This window comes from Pogona vitticeps, chromosome 5 (assembly GCF_051106095.1).
Source record: "Pogona vitticeps strain Pit_001003342236 chromosome 5, PviZW2.1, whole genome shotgun sequence".
Lineage (NCBI taxonomy): Eukaryota > Metazoa > Chordata > Lepidosauria > Squamata > Agamidae > Pogona > Pogona vitticeps.
This window is the reverse complement of record NC_135787.1, coordinates 117,119,143-117,143,580: the sequence shown is the minus strand read 5'-3', so window position 1 is coordinate 117,143,580 and position 24,438 is coordinate 117,119,143. Positions and strand designations below refer to the sequence as shown.

At 38.4% G+C, this 24,438-nt stretch overlaps 2 protein-coding genes across 4 annotated transcripts in view; both read left to right on the top strand.

Moving 5' to 3' along the window:
- The window catches only part of ATXN7L1 (ataxin 7 like 1), a 119,361-nt gene extending 101,262 nt beyond the window's left edge, over nt 1-18,099 (top strand). For 2 of the 3 annotated variants that reach the window (XM_020797261.3, XM_020797263.3), the window contains 7 exons: nt 2,328-2,584; nt 5,135-5,327; nt 8,007-8,128; nt 10,258-11,188; nt 12,386-12,460; nt 13,862-14,040; nt 15,476-18,099. In XM_020797261.3, coding sequence (XP_020652920.3) covers nt 2,328-2,584; nt 5,135-5,327; nt 8,007-8,128; nt 10,258-11,188; nt 12,386-12,460; nt 13,862-13,924 — 1,641 coding nt within the window. In that variant the 3' untranslated portion in view covers nt 13,925-14,040; nt 15,476-18,099. The remainder of the gene's footprint in view (nt 1-2,327; nt 2,585-5,134; nt 5,328-8,006; nt 8,129-10,257; nt 11,189-12,385; nt 12,461-13,861; nt 14,041-15,475) is intronic. The other variant, XM_073000670.2, reaches the window with a different exon arrangement.
- A 1,358-nt stretch (nt 18,100-19,457) lies between these two features.
- EFCAB10 (EF-hand calcium binding domain 10) lies at nt 19,458-24,208 on the top strand. The gene is made up of 4 exons (XM_020797249.3): nt 19,458-19,621; nt 22,093-22,257; nt 23,091-23,175; nt 23,972-24,208. The coding sequence occupies exons 1-4, from the start codon at nt 19,525-19,527 to the stop codon at nt 24,006-24,008; spliced, it is 384 nt and encodes a 127-aa protein (XP_020652908.1). The 5' UTR covers nt 19,458-19,524; the 3' UTR covers nt 24,009-24,208.
- Nucleotides 24,209-24,438: the final 230 nt, after the last annotated feature.

Genomic DNA, 24,438 nt, shown 5'->3' with positions numbered 1-24,438 from the left:
AATGCATACTGAATGCCATAAACATTATTCTGTTGGATATTTGGAATAGAAATACTTGCAAAAGTATCTAATCTGTTTTCACTGAGTAATTGTGGCTACCGAAGAGCTACTGAATCCCCACATTCCTTTGTGACCAAAGGAAATAGATTGCTCCTAAAGCATATTTAATAATAATATTATTTAAATAATAATATTTAGTATTAAATAGATTTCACTTTCCTTTGGCACTAACAAGAGAACTAAGTTCACATTTATATAGTGCTGTGTACTTAGTAATCCTGTCTGTATCACTTTATTGTCTCCATGACTTGGATCAAAGTTTATTTTTCCCCTTTACTATATTGATGTGGCTTGGCTGGATAGCTCAGTGGTTTAAGTATTGTTGCTGGGGAGCCAGAGGTTGGGTGTTTGATTCCCCACTTTGCCTCCTAGGAGAAGAGCCAGCCTGTGTAACCTTGGGCAAACTGAAAAGTTCCCGAGTGCCCCTAGAAGTAGGGAATGATAACCACTTTTGTGTATTCTCTGTCTAGAAAACCCATAAGTCAGAACCGACTTGACACACAATTATTATATTATGTTAATTATGTATTTTGTCTTAATTCAAAAGCTGCACATTAAATTATTTTTGGTTTTTGGGAAGCAAGGAGACAAAATGGAAGTCTCAGTTCTCTCTACATCTGGAAGTGGTGTCCCTAGGCATTTCCTTTCCAAAAGGATGAATGAATAAAACTACCTTGCCATAGAATATTCCCTGCTTATAGACAGAGAGGCTGAAGCTGGGAGAGAATTACTTGTCTCACCAAGTGACTTTTACCACTCTGTTGAGCTTTGATATGGGCTTTTTCTGCTCACAGGTAATGTATGGGGTTAAGAATAGTGTGCTTTTGAGATCACAGATGTTGACTAACTGAAATATTGTTGAAGTAAATCGATTGAAAGAGGCATTTAGTGTGCAGGTGGGGGAGTACAGGGAAATAGTGGGAAGTACTAAACAAAAATGTTATTCACCTGGAGTAGACATTCTACTATCTTTGAGGGTTCTAAAATCAATTTTGATCCAAGGTTGGCACCAATTCTTATTTGGTCTGGTATGCGACAGAGGAGGAAAAGCCATTTTATTACTCAGCTGCTACTTTGCCAGAGACTATGACAGATACAAAGCTGGCTTCGGTATTGTGATTGTGCTTGGCAGAGTCATGGCCCATTTCTGCAGTACGAAAGTGCCTTTGTAGAAAAGGAAGATGGTACCTACAGTATTATCCAGTGCAAGACGTATTCAGTTTGTTGGGTTCCAGTTGGAGAGTTAAGGCATACAGTGAACCCCCTGCATGATAGGTGCATAAATTAAACATAAATCCTTGGTGAATAGCAGTGCTTTTCAAGGTCATACTTCAGCTCATCCTTCCAGTGGTCATGCTAGCTGGGGATGATGGAAATAATAATCCAATACATCTCACAAGGCTGCTTTAGCTAAGTAGCAAAGAAAATGCTAGACACAAAAACAATATTTTATTTCCATTTCAAGACATGTGGAAAAGGCAGACCTCCCCCCCATCTGAGTGACCTGTAGCACAGAAGCTCCTTGCATTAGGACATGTGCAGTGTAAACCAATGGACAAAAGCTCCAAAAATAATATTTCTAGGTGTGATTGACCCCATGCTTCAAACTGGAGAGCCTCTGCCTTAGGGTGTGCAGTGTCTTGTTAGGTAAGGAGGCCTGTGCTGTTCTGCTGAGATCTTTTCAAGGAGAAATATTTTTCCTGCCACTTGCAGTTGAAAAGCTATTAAACATTCATGTTGAAGTAGCAACGGTGTTCTTTCCAGTCCTGGTTTACAATTAATAATCTACACAGCAATTTATTCTCTTGGAATTCCTTCTCATTCTAGTTAAGATGAAACACTTTTAAAAAGAGATATTTCTTTATGTGACATCAGGATGCCAATTATAATAACCAAATATGTCAGAATGCTTCTACTAAATATCTAAAATATATAACTCACTGATACTGAAAAGCAAAGCAAGTATCTGTCCTTATAAAAATTACTTTAGATTTAGCAGTCAGTTCACTGTAATTTAAAAGGCACAACAGGCATGCTGTGGATGTATTAGCAATGGAAATATGAAGACTATTTTCACAGAATGCCACTATCACTAAAATTATATTTTTATAATGTTGTAGGATGGGTGATCTAACATATAAAAACTATTTCATTTTTGTCAGAACTAAAATATTTCAGTGCTTAATCTGTTTATCGAATAGATTTTTACAGTTCTGTAACTGATTTTCTGTACTTACCCCAATGTTTTTTAACTACCCCGTTTTTAGACGCATTCACTTAATCATCGGCGAGCAGTTCCAGGACGTAAAAAGCAGTTTGACATATTGCTAGCTGAACATAAAGCTCGGTCTCGGGAAAAAGAAGTGGCAAAAGAAAAGGAGCATCCACAGTCTGTAAGGGAAACGCATCAGAACCAGTCTGTGCCCGTACAAGATCCTCCATCTGGTGCACCAGTTAACTCTGCGCAAGAATCTAAAGGGACATCACCTGCAAAATCTAGACTACCCAATTCAGTATTTCCTAGGTAAGTAAGTGGACTACCTGGACTATAGGATTCGAGGAAACTTGGACTGTTGTCAAACAGTGAAACTGATTTTCTGTTCGGCTTGACTCGATTATTCTATATAGAGGAGTTTAAAAACTTACCTGGGACCTGTCCATATGGGAATTTGGAGCAGTCTGGTTTGCGCTTGCTTACCTTTTCAATGCAATTTATTGTATCTCTCACTTGAGCGATTCCTCTGTTCACACTGGAGATGTTGATTCCACCCTAAGACGGATCCAGGTCTTTGGATCAGAAGCCAGGTTTACCTGGTTCACTCACATGTACGTTTACCTGTGAGTACGTCTGCATGGTTTATGCATGAGTGAGGAGCCATTGTCAGCAATAGCAGTCAAGGATAGTGGGAACATGAGGGGAAAACATTGGGGTAAAGGTTGCGGTGATGGATGGTAGGTACTCCCTCCCCCTTTTTTTCTTGCCTTTCTCTTCAGTCAGGGTTCTGCTGGAGCTGTGCTGCCTTCTGGGGGCAAAGCCCGTGGAGCTGACATTGCCCCCTAAGAGGTTTCTATGAAAATAGAGGAAGAGTGTAGTGGCACAGTGGTTAAACTGCAGTACAGCAGTCAGAACTACTCACAACCTGAGTTTGATCCCAATGGGCTCAGGTAGCTAGCTCAAGGTTGACTCAGCTTTCCATCCTTCCAATGTTGGTAGATTGAATACTTCGCTTGCTGAAGAGACCATGTGTAGCCTGCATAATTAAATTGTAAATTGCCCCAGAGAGTGCTTTAAGTGCTATCGGTCAGTATCTAAGCAGCACACTTTGCTTTTCTCTGTTCTCTCTTTTAATGACACAACCCAGCTAATACATCACTGGGTTGTCACTTCAGATAATGCCACCCACAGTTCCATTTGGGTGTGAACTAGCCATTTGCACAGGCTACACAGCAGGCAAAGCAGAAGTCTGCTAAACCGTAACCCTCCCCCCCCCAAAAAAAAATAAAAACCACCAGAAGAGCAGGGCAGCTCTTAAAAGAACAGGGTGAATCAGTCTAAGTAGAAATACGTGTGGATGCCATAATTTGGTTCAAACCAAATCATACCAACAGCAGTCCAAATATCACTCTATATATTCATCCGGACAGGGCCTTTATCAGTGCAGATGGTGCTGTAGCTTTTTGACTTCATTCTCCAAATGACAATTTTATTTGCAAATGATAGTCTTTCCAACATTTACAGCCCTCTGAGTGTCTGATTGTAACTATGCATCAGTCAAAGGAGAAATTAGAGTACAGTTCTTGAAACAACGTTGTCAGCATATTTGTTGTATCAGATAAACCGGTCGCCAAAAGAGGGAAACAGCTGCAAATTGTGGGGTGGGGCAAGTGACAGCACACCTCCAAATAGAGACAAGAAAGAATGCAATTTAAAAATGGAGGTTATCAGAATGAGATGTTTATGTGCACCCCTCTGTGGAGAAGTCTCAGTATAGAAAAAAAATGTTTGATGCATAGAACCTTAACAGATTATTCCACATGGTGAAGAATATGGTCGAGAAGAAGAGACTTCTAAAGAGACTCCTGCCGACTTTAAATATTGTCTTTCAAGGATGTAAGCTTCCTTGGGTCCTTTTTAAGGAGAAAAATCGGGTAAATATATTTTAAATAAATAAATACCATGCAGGAGGTAGTAGAAATAATAATCAAATTATGCTGTCAGACAAGAGTAACATAAATACATTATGAAACCCTCACTTAAGGTATATATATGTACTTTATATTTTTTGCAAAAGTTAAGGTTTGCTGTATAGAGGTAAAGGTTTTGCTCCTTTTCTTTAAAAAAGGAATAGGGTGTCAGGGAAGAATAGTAGTTGTGGGGGCAAAAAATAGGCTTGAGGGCAGGCACTCTTTGTTCTGTGGACCCCCACCCACCCTCCCAATTCAGAGGACCTGTTCTTTTAATAGAAACTAGGGACTTATTTTGAAACTGTTCTTCACAATCAGGGCTCGAGTGTTAAACCTTCTTGTTCATGAATGATATAGAAAGGATCAGGTTCCAGTTTGAAGTCAGAATGTGAAAAAGTTTCTGCAGACCTGGTCTGTGATCAGAATCCTACAGGTGTTTGTGCAATGTTTGTATAACTTCCATGGCTAGTTGCGACTGAGTGACGAGCTGCTGGGGGGGTATCTCAGCTGCACATTCAGGATAATGACTAGGCATGCAGCCAAGACACACTGATACTCTGTTAGCTGCAGCAAGCTATGCAGACCTTTGGTGAATGTCAGTAGAATTCTGGCTTTTGAGTCTCAAATAGAAATTCTGTATTAAATCAACTATACTTTAAAAACCTTGTTTTATGTCTAGGGCACTGAACGTAGCAACGTTTCACTATTTTTTCAGGTTCTCTAGGAAATCTTTATTTTGTGATCCAAGCACAGGATCTATATAGAAGGCAGAATTGGAATCTATAACATTTGCCTTGTGCAAGTACAATAGGATTACACTGTTAACCTTTCTAAGAAGCTGACTTTGGAATTTTTATACTGTATTCTTATTTTTTTTAATTGTTCTTAGGCCTCCCTCTGCAAACAGCATAAACAGCACTAGTTCTTTGAATCACGGTGGATTTGCACAAGAACTGCCTCTGCCTTCTGTGGGAGGAGATTTGCCTAGTAGATTATCCAGTGACGAGGGGGAAGTAGATGGACCTGAAGAACCTGAGAAATTAGACTGCCACTATTCTGCACACCATCCTCGACCCCTTGCGGTATGTCTCGTTTTCTCCAGCAACTTTACTTATTGTTAATACTTGTGACCAGCTGCAGGTTCTTACTGAAAAGTTGCTTTTTTACCAAAGCAAAATCGCCATGTAATGACACGGCTCACTGATAAACCTTATTAAAAAGCTGAAGAGGGAAAAGATGAGCGTAATGAGATTTCAAGAATGTACAGTTTTGCAAATTTTACTTTTCTTCATATAGACTGTCTGGCTGAAATTCAGTTGGTGCAACTTTGATGCATATATGGTGATGTCATCATCCTGTGACATTAATTGTTATTTTAATTTAATGTAAAATTCCTTATCCTCCCTCTTTAGGTTCAGAGGCTCCTTGGGTATCTGTTTTGTCTTGGAGAAGCCTTTCAGAGCCTTGGGACTTAGGGAGGGAAAGCCTTTAATATTGGAAAATTATCACTGGCAGTCCTCTGTATGCTTAGAGGTGCATGGCATATTGAAGTCTTGTACATTTCTCTTTGGTCCTAAGTTCAGTTTTACTTGTTAGTGCACATAAAACAGGTTTACTTGGGGGAAGAACTAGCATCATGTCTCCATTCAACCAGGAGAGTCACTGTTCATATTCATATTTGACTTTTAAAACACTGGTACAAACAGTGCTCAAATATAAAAGGCAAAACTTATATATAGTCCTAGTACCTCTGAATGTCCTGCACAAGTTGAAATAGCCCAGCTTTCATGCACATAACAGAGAATTGGCAAATAAGAAAACATCAGGCTGCCATTTCTCTGATAAAAAGGAAATACTCCCAGCTCCGTGGAGAAAAAGACAAAGGGTCTTGCAGCACCTTAAGTGGAAGGGGATGCTCTTTGTGATGGTCTGGGGGCTCCCTCCTCCCAAATGGGACAGGTCACATTCCCACCAAACCTGGTCTCCTCACGTTGAAAATATTATGGAAAAAAAGCAACTATCATCCCTAGAGATCTTGAAAGGTATAAGTACATTCTAAGTTTTGTATTATTGGCCGCCAGACCAGGCCTGTATCAGGTCAGAGAAAGCTGATCTTAGAATTATGAAGTGATTGGATGTCCAGTTTTTTGAAAAAGGCTGCTTTGAGCATGAAATAAATTTGAGAATGAGTGTCAGCCTTTAAATAGAAGACTGTGCCCACTTGAGGTTTCTGTGGTTGCTAGCTGCCACCTTTTCTTATTTTTAGCGGGAAGGGGTGTCAATTTGGGGCCTCCACTTTTTTCCTTCTTGCCTTAAAGTTGCACATTTGGTCTAAGCTTCATGGACACCAGCCCAGTTGACTGATGGTATCATTCATGAAAGCTTATGCCAAGTAAAACTTAATAATCTTAAAGGTGCCTAACAAAGACTATTTTTGTTTTTGTTTCTCCTGCAGCAGACTTAACCCCATATGAAATTTCAGCCAAGGGTGTGATCACATGGGGAAATAGATTGCAGTTTGGACCACTTATAGTGGTCAGTGCAATCTATTTCCTGGCAATCAGGAGATATGTCACTCTCATTAAAATGACCCTTTCTGGTGTGATCAGGCACGTACCTTTGCAGCCATCTCATCCCCCCCAAAATGTGTTATTCTTAATCCCAAATTTATACAAATGAGATGTGAAGAATCCATGCTTTGCCATGGGCAAGTCTAATTCATGTTATGTTAAACACAAATTGTTAAGTGCTTTCTGTGCCAAAATACAGTGCCTGTTAGTTAAAAGCGATATCATCGAAAGGATCTATTACACAGTATTTGATTGTTGCTCCATTATTCTTTTTTTCCAAAACTTTATATTGTTCTGTAACACATTAAAAATTCTACTGTGTCAGTTCCATGTAGTTTCCCCCGAGGTAGAAAACATAGGAGAGAATATAACCTAATAGTGAAGATAAACTTAATAAAATTACCTTAAACTTTGGTTTTTATAAGGCTGTGTTCTACACAAATACAACAGCATGAATCCTACTTAAAATTTACACTTGCATAAGGGAAACTTTGTAAATCTTGGCGGCACATTGCTGCTCAGGAACAAGATACAGGATGCATTTGCGAGTGCAGCCCATTAACGTCTATGTGCAGGAAGTACAGAGTCATGTCAGAGGTCACAGCATCACAAATTCAGGAAAGCAGGATAACAATACAGGGGCTAGTATTCTGCTGTGTATTTTCTCCAGTCCAGGGGTGGGCAACGGCAGAGGAACGTAAGGGTCATTTCCCATCACCTGAGATTCCTGTAGATCTTACTAGCCTGTTCTTATGAAACAGAATTATTCATTTTCCAAAACATGGCGCAGTGGATGTGCCTTGTTTTATGACAGGTTTTTGTTTGTTTGTTAATTTGTTTTTAACAATGGGGGCCGTGGAGTACTTGAAGCAGTAGAAATGACCAGTAGCTTGAATTTTTTTCTACCTGGCTCTAGTTCAAATAACATTACATTTGTGGACACAAGTTCTGGACAAGTGGAGAACCTTAACGCAGGTTCCAGTGTTCAAGCTTCCAGTGTCTGCGAAGGCTGCAGCTCTTTAGTGCTGCAATTAACTTTACTTGACTCAAATAATTTGTTTACTTGGCTCATGTCTAATTTTGACTTCTTGATTTCCTATAAAGTATTAATCAGCAGCTTTCTTTTAAGCATGTATGCACATACTAAGTTATCTTTACAATTCCACTATGTCTTGTTTCCTCCGTTTTCAGTTTTGTTCATTTGGGAGTCATTTGATGGGAAGAGGGTACTATGTATTTGACAGAAGATGGGATCGTTTTCGACTAGCACTAAACTCCATGGTAGAAAAACATTTAAATTCACAGATGTGGAAGTAAGTATACAACACATGCTATTTACACCTGTGTGTGGTGTTTCTAACCATCTAACTATTGCAGTGCAGAAAACGTTACTGTCTTCTATGAAAAATAGATACAGTGGGGTCTTGACTTGAGAACTTAATCCGTATTGGAAGGTGGTTCTCAAGTCAAAAAGTCTGTAGGTCAAGTCTCCATTGACCTACAGCGCATTGAAAACCGATTAATCCCGTAACAGGCCGTTTTTGTTCCATTTTGGTTTTTTTCTGGTCTGTAAGTCAATTCTCAGGCTGCAAGTCAAACCTAAATTTTGCGGCCAGAGAAGTCTGTAACTCAAAAAGTCTGTAAGTCAAGCCGTCTGTAAGTCAAGGGTCCACTGTAATGCAAATGGTCCCAGGGAAACAGAAGGGGCAACATTGATGAATAATCACAGTAACTTATATTGGAAGCCGCCTAGAGTGAACAAGTAGTCCAGATAGGCGGGGTATGTATGTATGTATGTATGTATGTATGTATGTATGTATGTATGTATGTATGTATGTATGTATGTATGTATGTATGAATGAATAAATAAATAAATAAATAAATAAATAAATAAATAAATAAATAAATAAATAAATAAATAAATAGTGAAGTTACAAATTTGGTAAAATGTCTTGCTGAGGTTTTTTTTCTTCAGATGAAAGTAAAAATTCTAGGATATTTGCCTACTTTTATCTTTAGATATGAAAAGCAAATTTGCCCTTAAATTAATTAATATCAACAAAATAATTGTTACTGTACAAGGAGATATGATTGCATATTGTAAATGTACCAGAACCTGGATGAGTAAGTCTAGAGTCTGTAAGACTAAGATCACGGCCTGAGCACTGGACTTTTGCTGAGGGCATCCAACCTATTAAATAGAACTGGCCAGAAATTAAGTGCTCGGCCTTGTTGAGGAAAAAGCATGTTAACTGTATCTGGATAACAAAGAATTAAGTTACTAAAGAACTCAAATGTTGAATGTTGGTCTTTTAATAAATATAGGCAATATGCGTTTTAAATAAAAGATTGGAAGGAAAGACGCATAAGACCAGTTTTTAAAATCAGTGGAAATCACAAGCCTGTCAGTCTAAATTCTATCATAGATAAACAGTGAAAAGGATGATTGAAGCCAGAGTGTCAAATTACAAAGAATAAACCTTGCCAAAGAAGGATAGAATGATTTTTACAAAGTGAAGGCCTCTTTGTGTCCATCTTTTAGAACTGATTGAGGGAGACAGCTAACGTGTAGTTCATTAGGGATGTTCTAAACAGCTTTGACAAAATTCTTCATCAAAGCTTCCGAATCCTGAGTAGAATAAGCAGTCGAGAGCTGAAATGATGGGTCCTCTTGTAGAATGGTAACAAGTTGAAGAACAAGAATCAAGGGTAAGGCCATTCTTACTACAGAGGAAGTAATAGGTGGGGTCATCTGTAGAATCGTATTCAGACTGGTACTATATTTCCTTCACACCAATTATTTTTGAGCCAGCAGGACCAATAAAATGTCTAAGCTTGTTGCTAATAATGGTTGAAAGCCTGAAGAGATTGGTGTAGAATTCCAAAACATTTCTCTGCAGACTACACAATAATAGTGAGAATTGAGGGAAATACTCCAATTTGCATTTCATACTGACTAATTGGAGGTAGCAAGTGCTGGTAGATGACTCAGTGAAAAGCTGAAGTCCATGTTCACCATAGAAAAGGTGAGATTACACATGCAGGGTTATCAGAAGGATTTAAAATAAAATACAGAATAGAATTGGGTTCAACTGCAGTTGAAATATGGTATACAGTTATACTTACTGATCCACCCATCCCAAAATACTGTAGAGATAGAAAATGTGCAAGAGAAGGCAACCAGAATAGGGCGTTCAAGTGAGGCATGCTGAGAGGGAAACATCAAGTGTCACTAGACCCTAATATTATAGTTACAAGACTCTGGAAACAAAATCAAGTTTCTTAAATGTCATAAACTTAAACTGGGAGGTTAAAATAGTCACCCTAGCATTATTTTGTGTTGTCTCCGCACTTCATCATGCATTGCTTTTGTGAACAGTTAGATGTATGATGGAAATGAACTATCCAAACTCAAATGAGTTATTTTCTTTTATACTTTCAGGAAAATCCCTCCTGCGGTTGATAGCCCTATGCCCTCTCCAGCAGCACATATCACCACCCCATATCCAGCATCGGTTTTACAGCCTTTCAGTAATCCCAGTCCAGCATATATTCCTTCGACACCCGTCAGCTCAAGAATCCCTTCTTCCTACGTAACAAATTCAGCCATGTTATCAAATCCAACTTTTGTGACGACCTCGGACACAAATTCCATTGTGTCACATACCACAGCTTTCCCTCACATGGCTTCCAGCCTGAGTATCATAGATCAAACATTTAAAACACCATCGGCCATTTCCCCAGTGCCAGCAGTCATCCCTTCCCCATCCCACAAGCCATCCAAAACAAAAACCAGCAAATCCTCAAAGGTCAGAGATCTGTCGTGCCGCAGCGATGAGTCTTCTGGTAACAAAAAGAAAAAGCCTCCGTCTTCTTCCTCCTCCTCATCTTTGCAGACTTCTTCTTCCTCATCTTCATTTTCAGGGTCTCACAAAAAGAATTGTGTCTTGAACCCCAGCTCAACACTGAACTTGTATCAGGCTACATCGTCCTATAACAGTATGTCGGTGCACAGTGCAAACAATGGAACCGCCCCACTCAGTGCCAAATCGGAGCCCTCAGGACGGACTTCATTGTCAAGTAACTCAAATGACTCAGTGAAACACATGAGCATTGTTGTAAGCAGTATTGACTCCTCTGTACCCTCCCTTGTTCACCATTCAGGGGACCACTCCCTTGCAGCACACAATGCAGTGTCTTCTCTCCCCCTTCGTTTTGACAAATCAGAAGGGAAAAAACGTAAAAACTCTAGTTCTAGTAGCAAAGCCTGTAAAATCACTAAAATGCCTGGTATGAATAGTGTTCACAAAAAGAGCACTGCCAACCTGATTTCTACGGTGCCAGATATTCCAAACAGCTCCATCTCCCGGCAGGTAAGGAATTCTTTCGTTTGCTTTCACCAGCTGGTCAGATCTTGTTTTTAATGTGTAGGTGGGACAAAACAATTGCTTTAGGCTGGATATAGCTCTACCACAATGGAAACCACTGTAGGTGCATGGTTAAATACTACTCAGAAGAAACAAGCCAGTTCCAGCAGCCTTGGTTTGTGGGCATAGGATTGTACTGTATGAATACGAGCATGCTGCTTGTCATGCTTCTGTATCTGTACCTTTTTTTCAGTGTGAGCTTTTGAGGATTGCAATCCACTTCTTTAGACACAGATTTTTAAAACCACATTTTCCATAAACGACTGATTTGTTTTCTTTGTAACAATAAACTCGGCATGGACATTTATCCTGAATGACTAATATCTCCATAATACATTGGCCAAAATGCTATTGCAGGTGTAACATGATGGTGTTAAGTTTTGGTGGTGAATTGCTGAAAGCTACAACGTCAGCATAGACATTTTCTGTTTTTTACTGATTCATACAACTCAGTGCACAACAAATAATGTCTATGCTGATTATATATACAGTGGTGCCTCGCTTAATGAGTGCTTCGTTTAACGACGAATCCGCATAGCGATGATTTTTTGTGATCGCATTGCAATGATTTAAATGATAAAAAATCACTTTGCGATGATCGGTAAGCTGTTTCGCTTACTGATTTTCGCATAGCGATGTTTTTAGAACAGCTGATTGGCGGTTCCAAAATGGCCACCGGCTAAAAACATGGCCGCCCACTGTGTTTAGGGACGGATTCCTCGCTCATCGGGCAGCGAAAATGGCTGCCGTATGGAGGATTTTCGCTTTAAGGTGAGTTTTTTGCCCATAGGAACGCATTAAACGGGTTTTAATGCAGTCCTATGGGCTTTTTTTCCCGCATAGCAATGAATCCGTAAAGCGACGATTTTTGCTGCACGGATTATCGTCGCTATGCGAGGCACCACTGTAACTTGCAACAGTTTGCTAACAAATATTACTCAATTTGAGTTATATTGGGAACAGGATTTCAGCAATTACCAGAAATAGATATCACCTTTTCTTGGATGTTGCTGAATGAGAAGAAATTTTCCGAGTAGTTGGGAGCCGTGGTTTATTTTCATTATGGTTTTTAGCTTATCTGCTCTTATGACTGGTTTCTGTAGCTTTTGATATCCCTTTCTGATTTCCATTTGTGTCTTGCAGATTGGAAAAAATAGTAGTGTAGCTTTGTCTCAATCCAGTCCTTCAAGTACATCAAATCCAGTGCACAACAAACAAGTAAGTTGTGGTTTTTTAACTTGTGCTTTAGTGATTATGTACCAAATTTGTTGAAAGCTGAGGGTTTGGGGGTAGACAAGCAAAGTCCATTTTGCCAGCTAAATTTATTTGTTATTTAATGCCTTAATGCAAGTTTGTGAAAAAGCCACTGTGGTGAATTGCCTACAGGCAGTTCTGCAGGAAAGGCTATGTAAATTAGAAGGTGGTAAACTTAATTTTCTTTGGATGTTGTGCTACGGATGATTTATATTTGTGGTGAATGCCTAATATAAAGTTTTCTGAGCTTATGGAATTATTTGCAAGCCTAACTTAATGGCCCATATAAAGAATAATGATATATAGGAAATTTGCTTTACTGGAAACAAATTGTTTTTTAAAAAAGAGAAAATCTGATTTTCAAGGCTTGTTTGCTTTGACTTGTCAGTGTGAAGAGTTGATTAAAACATATTGCCTGTTAAAATATAACAGGCAATAAGTCATGAAAAAAATTAATTAGGCTACCATTTTGTGCCCACTTACCTAGAAGTAACCCTTACTGAGTTAAGTGAAATGTACCTCTTAGTAGATATATAGGGCGTTATAGCTTGGAATCTTAAGCAGTTTACTTAGAAGTAAGTCCCACTACAGACAGTAGAATTGGACCAGACTGCAACAGGGCTGCACTATCAAAGTCTAAGTTCCTGTTTTTATGCAACAGTTAGCACAAAGTTTAGATGAAATAGTAATAATTTTCAGATAGTGTTTTACAAATACTTAAGGTTGTTAGGAATTTCAATTTATATAGCTGATTTTGAATGCATAAAGCAAGTTGTTCAAATATATATTCATAGAATTATTATTAGCAAAGAAAGAACAGGAAGAAATGTATATTTAACCATATACTGTTAAAAGAAATCTAAGACACTTAAATAACTTTGAGTTAAATTTGTCTTAAGGATTGACTCAAATGGCCATATAACTTTTGCAGGAATTGCTACCTCAGATAATCTATCCATGGTGGTTGGGGTAAGAGTGGAGAATCAAAACATATGGTCTAGTTTCATATTTAAACTTCTCTGTTTGTGTCAAGGGTGCCCAGTGTAGTATAGATAGAGTGATGGACTTGGACTCTGGAGATCAGGGTTTGAATTCCTACTTGGCCATGGAAATGCACTGGGGGAGTGGAACTGGTAAACCCACTCCTTAAATTTCTCACTTACCTTGAAAGCCCTATTGGGGCGGCTGTAAGTTGATTCTGACTTGAGAGCATATAACTAATTATCTCAGACTATTTTTTTAATAGTTCAACCATACATGTGGAAATTCTGCCCCAATTTGACTGAGGGTGCTTCCAGAAGGAGCGCTCTTAGCGCTACCATCGAAAGGCATTGTGCTCCTATTCCGTCTTTTCCTCCTTAACAGATTTTTTCTGGTATGAAAAAAGATGGAAGAAGCAGTGGAAAGACACGGGAGGGTTACAAGTAGAAGATGACGGTGTCTGGACCCCCCTGTAGTATTCCGGCAATGAGGCAGGCCCATCGCACAATAAAAGCCTCATCTGGAAGCACCCTGAATCTCCAGCAACTGAGAGAAATGTTAGGGTAACTTCTGCCCTCCCCCATCAATTTTATCTGGTATCAGGTGTCACTGGAAAAGTATTTTGCAGCACTTCTGTACAATTGGCACATGCAATGTGTAAGGGGATATTCTTAGAAAGATATCCCCACAGCTGAGAAGCAATGTTTTGCTTTTATTCCCCTGCCCAGTTTGTTTATACCTTCTACACATTAAAATGACCTGCTTGAAATGAAGGGGAGTTATGCCCATCAATCTAATTTATGAAGTTTGTCATAGCCTAATTTCTGCCTTGCCCCCAAAAATAACTTTCAATTTCAACCTAGGGAATTTAAGTTTTGGAAGCCTGACTGAACTTGTTTGAATTTGCTTTCAAGTGAACAATTTTAGGATTGGGCTGTAGAAGTTTTCTGCTACCAAATAAAATGCCTTAGTAGGAGCTGCATGGTTTAACCTGTTCTTCTTTGGCTATTTATATGTACCTTTCCTTGCTGCTTGGGCCTGCAGGTAGCTGTAGATATATGACATGCAAGGAATCATTTTCTAAGAGGTAGTGATGTTGATCTGTTTAAACAAAAACAAAAATCAAAATATTATAGTATTTCCGTGAGGTAAGGTTTGTCTCTGTGGAAACAATGAAATTCACACGTGCATTTAAAATCTGTGTGTTGATAATGCAAGTGAAAAAGAGAAAACTTAATAAGCAACAATTTTAAAGAGTCTATTGCTTGTATGACCGAAACTAAAAACAGGTATTGTTGCACCTTTAAGACTAACAAATTTATTTAAGTGAGTTTTCACAGATTACAGTCCTTTTTCACAGACATGGCAGGCACGTGTATCTAAAGGAGTGATTGTAATCTCAAAAACCTCATAGTGAAGTAAATCTTTAGAAGAAGAAAAAAGAAAGAAACACAATGTGGTTCTTGCACACAGTCCAAAGGCAAGGGTGGGCAAAACATTTATTGGATTGCTACAAATTAATGAACATTTCAATAGTCAAATTAAGGATTCACCTGCCCTTGACTTTAGATTGAAATTAATGTGTTAGTCTTAAGAATGCCACAATACTTTTGTTACTGTTTTTCTGTTATTTATTCAAGTTGTAGATTCTTTAAATATGTTGTTTACTAAATGCCCTCCTTTATACTTGTACTGTATTATCATTCTACAGATCAAAATTGTGTTTGTGTGTGTGTGTTTTCTTTTATTTTTTTGCAATTTCCTTAAAGCAAGACAGTCCATACCTCATAGAATATCCTATTTGTGGGATTTTAAGTAACTGGAATATATTTAAAAGAAAATTATTTTTTAATAAATTAATAATGAGTTTATTTTTGTTTAAGCTTCAGCGTAAAATACATAGTTGATTCAAAGTGCAAGCAAACAAGAACGCATAATGGGACCATTTTTGTGTGTGTGCGCGCACAGTTTTGAATTTGACTTTTATTTTCTTTCCAGAAAACATTAAACCGGACTGGTAGGATACGAACCCTTCCATGACAAGGAAGAGCAACCAGCCTATCATCTCAAAATCTTAGCAGCCCTACTCCAGAGATTTTTGTTTGTGTCCTGCAGATAGATTTAACTTAATTTTGGGTGGTTTTTTTTAATCTACAAAATTGTAATAGTGGTTTGTTTTCATTTCATTGGCCTCTGATATGTGCAATCTGGTTTGATTTGAATTGATGCCTTTTTAAGCAAATTGTTGCATTTCTCCCTTTTTGTTTCTTTTAACAATGGGAGCAGTGAACATTCCAAAATAATGCTGTTTGGGTTAAATAGATATATAATATAACCCTCCATTATTTTCAAATGTGCAGTAACTTCTGTATTTATTATTGTCCTATGGATAAAAAATGTTTTGTGCATTTCTCAGCAGTATATAATACTTGGAGGAAAGTGTATGCCCACAGAGTTCACTGACTTCTATCAGTTATTTCAGTGTACACCTTCTTATTCATTACGGTGTTTCTAATCTTCTTGATGCACTGAAGTATTTATGCATTTTGCTCCCACAGATTTTAATGGGTATGGTTATATGAAAATTTCTTCATAAATAGATGGAAAGCCCCAAAGAATCCATGCTACAATTCTCCTTAATGAAACAAAGTATTCTTGAGAAGAGAAAGAGTTGGGCTTCTGGAATTTGCAACAGTAGGGCATACTGAGTTTGTATCAGTAGAATTGCACTGACAATGTTTTACAGAAATTACTGATTTTTTTAAAAAAATAAAAGTATATTTTATAATCAGGAAATCAGTAATACTAGGGTACTGCAAAATTACTACAGATGAGCTAACTTTTCTTTCTACAGTGTTAAAAGTGCACTTATATGCTGGTTTATTTACATCTTGGGGGGAAAAGGTGAAAGAATGCAAATAGGGAGATGGTTACTTTTTTCTTTTTTTAAAAAAAGGCTTTAGCCAGATTTTAAAACTTAAGAAATGTTTAACAACTGTAAAGAATAAGCCCCTTGGAGGGAAATTAGAAGATATTCTTAAAGTAATTTTTATAGTGTTAATTTTTTAATAATTTATGTTTTACTATATTTGGGAGGTGATGGGTATAGTTTCATGAACAATATGGAACTTAGGACAGTTTAAGCAATGTTTATATTTTTTTTCATGTACTTTATGAGTTATGTTTTATTGTACATTTCTTCAGACTGAAAAAAATGTGTACATATCTTTGTTATTTTTGCACAATTTTTGTCTTCAGTTTTAGAAACAAAGCCTTGATTTTTTTAGAAAACTAATTTATTTTGTGTTGTACAACTGCAGGAGTTTTCAGATCTTAGTAACAAAACAAAACACCCTCTAATTAACTATCATTCTCTACTTTTAGAGGGAAAACTGATGGTGAGATTCAGTGGCTGCTTCTGAGAAATAGTGCCACACAGTACCTGAAGGATTAATTCAACAATGTTAAGAAATCCACACATCTGTTATGTAGGAAGCTGGACTTTGGAGAGTGTTCTTGAATGCTGCTTATATATGTGCATCCTTTTATTTTCCTTGGCTTAGGTCTGACAACATTTTGGAAGCCTAAGTATCAAAAAACAAAAACCCTCCCATTCACTTTTGGTTGCCCTCTTCTCTTCAGAAATAAAAAAAAATGCTATTTAATTTTCTGTGTACTAAAATGTTTTGCCTGAAAAACGAAACAGTTTTAAAAATGAATAGGAACTGGACCAGCCTGAAATGTATTATTGGAATAGCATTCATTCAATTGTCATTCAAAAGTTGTTGGGTTTTGTTTGTTCCTCTCCCCTTCTCCATTCGCCTGAAGTGATTCGTTTCCAGCAATAGAGGCTCAGAAGCTTTGGTTGTTACACATACGCAATGCATAGGCCCGTCAGCCATATTTAAAAAAAACGACTTGGATAACTTGTATGCCTTCTTTTGTATCAATGTTAAAAAAATGTACATAATGCTGAACAACCTTTGTAGAGAATAGTTTATACAGCATATTCTATAATTGCTGATTCTCAGTGAACTATTGTTTAAAAGAAAAAAAGAATTTTCTATTTACACCTTATATTTTGTTATGCTGTTGACCCATGGCACTTTAACAAAACTCTGTGGGTTTTGCATAGCTGGTCAGTCATGGGGAATATTAACTGTTGCACAGAAATGAATTTGCACCTCTATTGTGCTTTCCTACTACAAATTTTAAAAAATTTTCCAGAAGACTTTTGAAGAAAGCATGTCCAATCATTCTGAAAGAAAATGCCATATGTGTACAGTCAGTTTCTTTTCTACAAACCCATATTTTGTAACACTAAAGTATTTTCATTCTTTCTTCTGCACCTTTTATGTATTAGCAGTATCAGAGAGAACCCATTCCATGCTTGTGATAATTGTGTTGAAAGTAGGTGTAAATAGTAAACTTCATGGTTTAGCGTTTTGAAAAAAGGAAAAAAAAGAACAAACATGTATCTGACTGATACTGCCATGGTTCAACACCAGGCCTGGAGATATTCTCTAGTGAGCGATTGTATTTCTTTTTGGTTTTGTTTTGCTTTATTATTATTTTTTTGTAACATGGCTTTGTAAATAAAATAATTTATATGTTTGTAAGAACGATTTGTGTAATGTTTTGTAAACTTTTAATAAGAAAATTATTATTTTATCAGGGATGTATTTTCATTTGTTATTGTGCAACAACACTAACTACAGCTACATTAGTAACTTTTATTCTGTGTAGTATTTGAGGTAACAGTAACATTATGAGATTGGGAAATAGAATGCCTTTTAAACATCAGCATTTTATCCAGCAAGTGGCAATCTATCTGCATAGATTTTCATCTCTCCACCCTGGAAAACAAGAGTTAAATCTAGGCTTGGGTTAGGTTGCATATCCACTGCCTTCCATGGTCCCTTCCAAATGCTTCTCTACTATAGTAGACTTGGATGTTGTTCTGGACTGCTATGCCTCATCTGTTTTTGGGAATTCCAAGACCAAATGAAAAGTAGTGTTGTTTTGTATTTCATTATACTGTACTGTGTAGAGCCATCTTGTCCATCCGCCTCCATTCCTTGCACTTAACTGCTACTTGCCAAAGAATTAATTAAACAATTTCTTTGTTTAATGCCACATTCCTTTAAAATACACATCGAACATACCCTGACCCTTTGCAAACATGGAGAAAAAGAAAACAACACTGCAGCCAGGATGGCTCCAATGTTATCTAGCACAGGTGGCAGAACTTGGGATATTGGAGGGCATAAACTGGCTTAATGCAATTCGTCACAAAGGTTTCTTAGCCCCTGAACTTGTTGAATCCCAAGGACAGGTGTCCTGTTCCTCCGAGGTGCAAACACTTTCCCCTTCTTCAGGATGATGGCGGGGCAGCAGATGGGAGCTGGCCTGCATTGCCTTGGTTGTGATGGAAACGGCCTTTCCTCTGTTCCCCTTCATCACCTTATGGAACTGTCACCAAAATTAAAACCGTTATCTAGGGTTAGGACGAGGCAGTTTGAGTAAGCCTATATCGCCCTTCACGGGCCGAATGGCCCTTTCGTTTGACTTGAGATAAAGGCGGGACTTGGAGCCGCGCACTCTTTCCCATGGATAGCTAGATGTGTGGGGCAGGCAGAAATTCAACAGGCCAACGTTTCTGCTCAGAGTAGTTGAACTTAATTTTTGCGCTCCACACACTTGAGCAAGGCTAAACAGAAAAAAAACGGGGGGATGACTTTTTCTCAAACTTGACAGTGCGACAAGTTAAAGGCAGTTTTTTACTGTCTTTTTAAAAATAGCCCGCGCCGCCGGCCGCACCCCTTCCTCGCGCCCGCTGGCTAAAGCGCCAGCGGAACACAAGAAGCGTGTCCGACAAAAGCACGGGGGGAGGCAAGCCCGCGGGGTACAAGACGCGCCCGATTGGTCAAGCCAGGACACGGACTTTCTTCTTTGATTGGCCAGGCTGCCGCAACATTCATCACGTGGTGTCCCCTTCGGACGGCACGTGCTCTGTGAGCGTTCTCCTCTGTCGCCTAGCAACGACGATGGACCGGGAGGTCGAAGGCCGAGAGTATTTGGCTCGGCATAAAATCCCGGACCTTTTACACACCTTGAGCGCACTGTTGCTCTTTCACCGCCCAGGTAAGAGCCTTTCGCCGAGGGTCTGCAAGCAGCCCAGGCGGCGCCCCAAAGTGAGCTTTCTCGCCCCTCGGAAACGTAGATGGTAACAACATATCGGCCAATAACAAAAGAAAAATAAAAAAGTAAAAAAGACAAAAACGTCGTGGCACCTTAAAAACTAACTTCCATAGATCAGATCCGATTCCTCAGACATAAGAGTGAGGTTACATGGCAAATTTTATAAATGGCCCCAAAATAAAGAGTCAGTTTTTGGTTCTATCAGTCAAAAAACCAAAAGAACAAAAACAAATTTTTAAAATGCTGTGGCACCTTAAAAACTTTTATATTTTATTTATTTGATTTTTACCCCGCCCCTCTAGACAATGTCTACTCGGGGTGGCTTTTCATTGTGAGTGTTCATGGATCAAATTCACTTCCTCAGACCAGAGCACTTGGGGGGGGGGGGGCAGGAACTAGCAGGACAACAAATGTTGAGAGAACACCTGGGGGGAAACGCCACAAGGTTAATGATGGGTGTTTAGGTTTCACATCCCTTCAGAGCTTGTAAAGTACTTTGAAAACTTATCATAATGATTAGAACATGTTTGGACACAGTTCATCCCTACTCCTATATGTGAACAGATTTACAGGAGGGGGGCTTCTAGAAACCCACAAACTAACATTATTATTTTGCCTACTCAACGGCAAGCTTAAGTATGCTTGCTTCCAGCTTAGTGTAGGATGACAGCCTTCTGCCTCTCTCCAACCATAGAAGTATATGTAAGAAAAAAGGTAAAGGTTCCCCTTGACAATTTGTCCAGTCGTGTCTGACTAGGCCACAGTGCTCATCTCTGTTTCCAACCCATAGAGCTAGCGTTTGTCCGAAGACAGTTTCCATGGTCACGTGGCCAGCGTGACTAGACACAGAACGCAGTTTACCTTCCCACCAAAGTGGTACCTATTTATCTACTTGCATTTCTGCATTTTGCATGCTTTCGAACTGCTAGGTTGGCAGGAGCTGGGACAAGCAATGGGAGCTCTCTGTCGCGTGGATTCGATCTTACGACTGCAGGTCTTCTGCGGTTTAACCCACAGCGCCACCACGTCCCTCTTGGTTTCTGTCACACAAATTTCAGACTGCAGTAAAAGCATCCTAACTATATGGAGTAGGGCATAACTGAGACAAGAAAACTTTGGTGCTAGTGTGCATAGGAAAGGTAAATTTTGTTTTGCAGAAATAAAGGCTTAGTTGGGTTAGAGGGAGGCCCGGAAGGAAAAAAAAAAAAACCGTTCCTTCTCGGCGGTGGCTCCTTGTCTCTGGAACAATCTGCCTCCAGAGATTCGTGCAGCCCCTTCGCTGGGTATTTTTAAAAACCAATTAAAAACATGGATGTTCAGGCAGGCCTTCCCTCCAGTTAATATTTGGTTCTCTTCTCTTCTTCTTTTTTTGTTTTTTGTTTTTTTTCTCTCTTCTCCATCTTGAAGAACTGGCTATTTAATGTAATATTTTCTTTTTTATATTTATTTGTTGTCTTATGTGTTTGTAGGCCGCCTAGAGTGGTCGCAAGACCAGACAGGCAGGATATAAATAGAATAAATAAATGAATGAATGAGTGAATGAATGAATAATAGAGATCAGATACAAATGGAAGGAACTTCCATCAAATCTGGTTTCTCTCCCCTTCTGCCTATGGGGAAACTGTATCTCATTGAACATTGTCCTAGAAGGCACCTGGCCCTTGGAGCAGCTTGAATGGAGGGAAATACAGGTAGAGTTGAAGGAAGGATGGGAAATGAAGGAGGAATTCTAAGATAGGTAAGCAGTAGAGTTCCCTTCCTATAGCCTGTGCCTTGTCTCTTTCACTGAATTTTATAGATATTTTTGAACATGTTTTGCTGCCTGTCTGGGATGATAAAAAAAAACAAACTAGAAGAAATTGTTAAGCACGAGGACAGCTCTTATGTCACAGTACTGAATTTCAGGTCACAAGGTGACAGACATACTCCTGATATGGCGAAGGGATGGAGGAAAGTGAGATGGTCAGGCATGAAGCAAGTTAAAGTTATAATTAGTTCTTAAAGTACAGTATAGTGATTAATTTTTACTGAATAGCTCAAATCTACCAACTACTGAAGTCCAGGTAGCTCAAAGAATAGCAGAAATATCCTATCTTATCAGCTTGATGGGACTAATGCATTCTCTTCTCTTCCAGAGTAGCAGTAGTGGCTATACTCTATGATCATTACATAACTGGAAAGTTTTGGTATCACAATTTGCTTCTCTTTTTTTTCTTGACTCACAGCTTTTTCTCTTTGTCTCATTTTGCAAAACTGTGGACAAGGCCTGTACACTTTTAAATCTTGCTACATAACCTAGAAAACATTCAATGCTTTAAATAATAGTTACTGCCAGAATATTTTAATGTTTAAAAGGTAAGTTTTATTTTTAAACTTTAAAGAGTAACTATACAACCAATATTCCTGTCTTACAGAAAGACCAAGAGAGTTCTTGATAAAAATTCTGGAGAAAGTAAAGGTTGCAAGACTGACTGGTGTGGATTTTCCCAATCTTATGGATGAATCTAACCTGGATTCAATGTTTGAGATGCTAGATGTTCCAGGTGAAGGCTACATAAACGTAAAACAATACAAAGGAGGTTGGTACTCTGTTGTATTCTACAAACTTATCTTTTAGATAAAGATTCTCTTGAAGAGTGGAAATAGACAAAGATATTTTGAAGCCAACGCTTCAAAAATAGTCTGTATAATCTTTGGAGAAACTTAGTGTTAAAAACCTTACACTTACATTACACATTTGGTAAAACTCATTGTTTCCTTTACCAGTTTATAAATGTTAATGCAAAGAGCCAACAGCAGTGTATGTGTAATTATCTGGGGTAGCTGGTCTACCAAGTTTAAACTCTCACAAGTCTATGTTCAACTGAACAAGCAAGGAAATGCCAGCATGGGAAATGTCTCCACACACAATGGTTCTCTCCAAGGACATGTAAAGCATTTGCACATGGTACTGTGGGACTCTACTAGGTCTCTGCCTACTTCATGGGTGGGAGAGAAATAATTTAGCAGAAATGTTCTGAAGTAATTATTTAGGAGAAATGCAGCTGTATTGTACTGTAAATGTTTCTGAATATAAGATCTCCATAATTTGTGATAATATCTCATTAGCTCTTTAATCTCTAGCTAGATCAGTTACAATGTGATTCCACTGCTTTCTTCATGCAGTAAGTGTACATAACCTAAGGCTTTTCATATATAAATTCAAGGTTTGTAAACCTAGAGCCCCAGATATCACCCCACCACCTGCCCAGGGATGACGGATCAGCAGTATGTGGGGAGTGAGAGTTGGCAGCCACTAGGATAAACTGAATCAAAACATAAAAGAAAATGAGAACCAGGTTCATTTGAATATAACAAACTGCTAAGACAAAAGTTAATTTCTCAGACGCTTTCATTTCTTCCAATATTTTAGCACTTGAATCATTGGGACTGAGCAGTAAAGATGAACCTTATGGAGAAACTGACTTAATTACACAAAGTGTCTTCAAGGAAAATGTGTAAGTTGATCTGGAACACTATAGCTCAGTGGTTTAGGCATCTGGCTGCAGAAGTTGGGAGTTCAATTCCAAATGTGCCTCCTTGACAGGGGCTGGACTTGATTATCTATAGGATCCCTTCCAGTTCTGCAGTTCAAAGATGATTATTATAAGGCATTATAGACTCTACTGTTGGTGTGGCAGTGGACCAGATGAGACAATATATGCTTACATTTCTCACACTACCCAGCTGCCCTTTCCTTTTCTGCTCACATCTTGGTGTAACATTTAATGGGCAAATGTTCCTAAGATCCAGTCTTTGTTGGCCCAGAGGTTGAACTTTTGGCCAGTGTAAAGCTTTCACCTTATTGTAATGCTGGTACCATCCACAACTAGAACCACTGTTAACTGCATGTGATCACTACAGTGGTGTTTTCATTGTGCGGTGACTCAAAACTTGCACAATATCCAGTCACTCCATCAGAACTACATGAAAGACTTTACTGTAGAGGGAACCTTTGTCGCTACAGGAAAATGGAAAAAAATGTGAGTCCTGGATAAAGTATCTAAACTTTAAAAAGGTAGGCAAATAATTCTGTAAGACATTGGGTTGGAACAGAGATTTGCATATTAGGGATGGAGGCACTCACAGAAGCAGTTTCCATCCAATTGTCAGAGTCCCCCCCTCCCCGAAACTGGCATGTATCTAAATCTGGATCCCATTTCAAGTAGTATACACACAAATTGTGTAAATATGCAATCATATGCAGGTGGGGAGTTCATATGTATTCATTATGGTTCTCTATTTCCCTTCTAGGATGAAAAAGTATGCTGAAATGTGGGCAGCATTTTAATTGCGAGTCTTCTGATCTAACACTGAATGTACTTTTACTTTTTGAAAAACAAATAATTTCATTTTTATCAGTCTTGTCTGGATATATCAACTCTACCATTATACAAGATAATAAATTTCATCTTTCCTTTACAAATATTGTACTGAAATACTTTGAAAAAACCCTCAAATAAATGAAGGTCATCTCATAGTCAAAAATAAGTTTGATTTCAGTGGGTTTTTTTTTTTTTTGTTCAGCCCTGTGATTCATGTAGGCTTAATGACATGTTATTTTGTTACACATCAGTACTGCCAGAGAGAATATGTTTCTATGATTACCAACTCAAAAAAAAAGTTCTGTGACTTTATACTTCCATATTTATATTGCTATTTTCATAATCAGCACATTTGGGGATCTTTTACATTATCTATACTACAGATAAGTTAGTTTA

What these genes read in the sequence shown, in the direction of transcription:
- EFCAB10 (XM_020797249.3), top strand. Translation starts at nt 19,525, where the DNA reads ATGGACCGGGAGGTCGAAGGCCGAGAGTATTTGGCTCGGCATAAAATC. An exon ending in GTTGCTCTTTCACCGCCCAG is followed by an intron (nt 19,622 to 22,092) that starts GTAAGAGCCTTT and finishes CCTGTCTTACAG; the next exon opens with AAAGACCAAGAGAGTTCTTG. An exon ending in AGTGTCTTCAAGGAAAATGT is followed by an intron (nt 23,176 to 23,971) that starts GTAAGTTGATCT and finishes TTTCCCTTCTAG; the next exon opens with GATGAAAAAGTATGCTGAAA.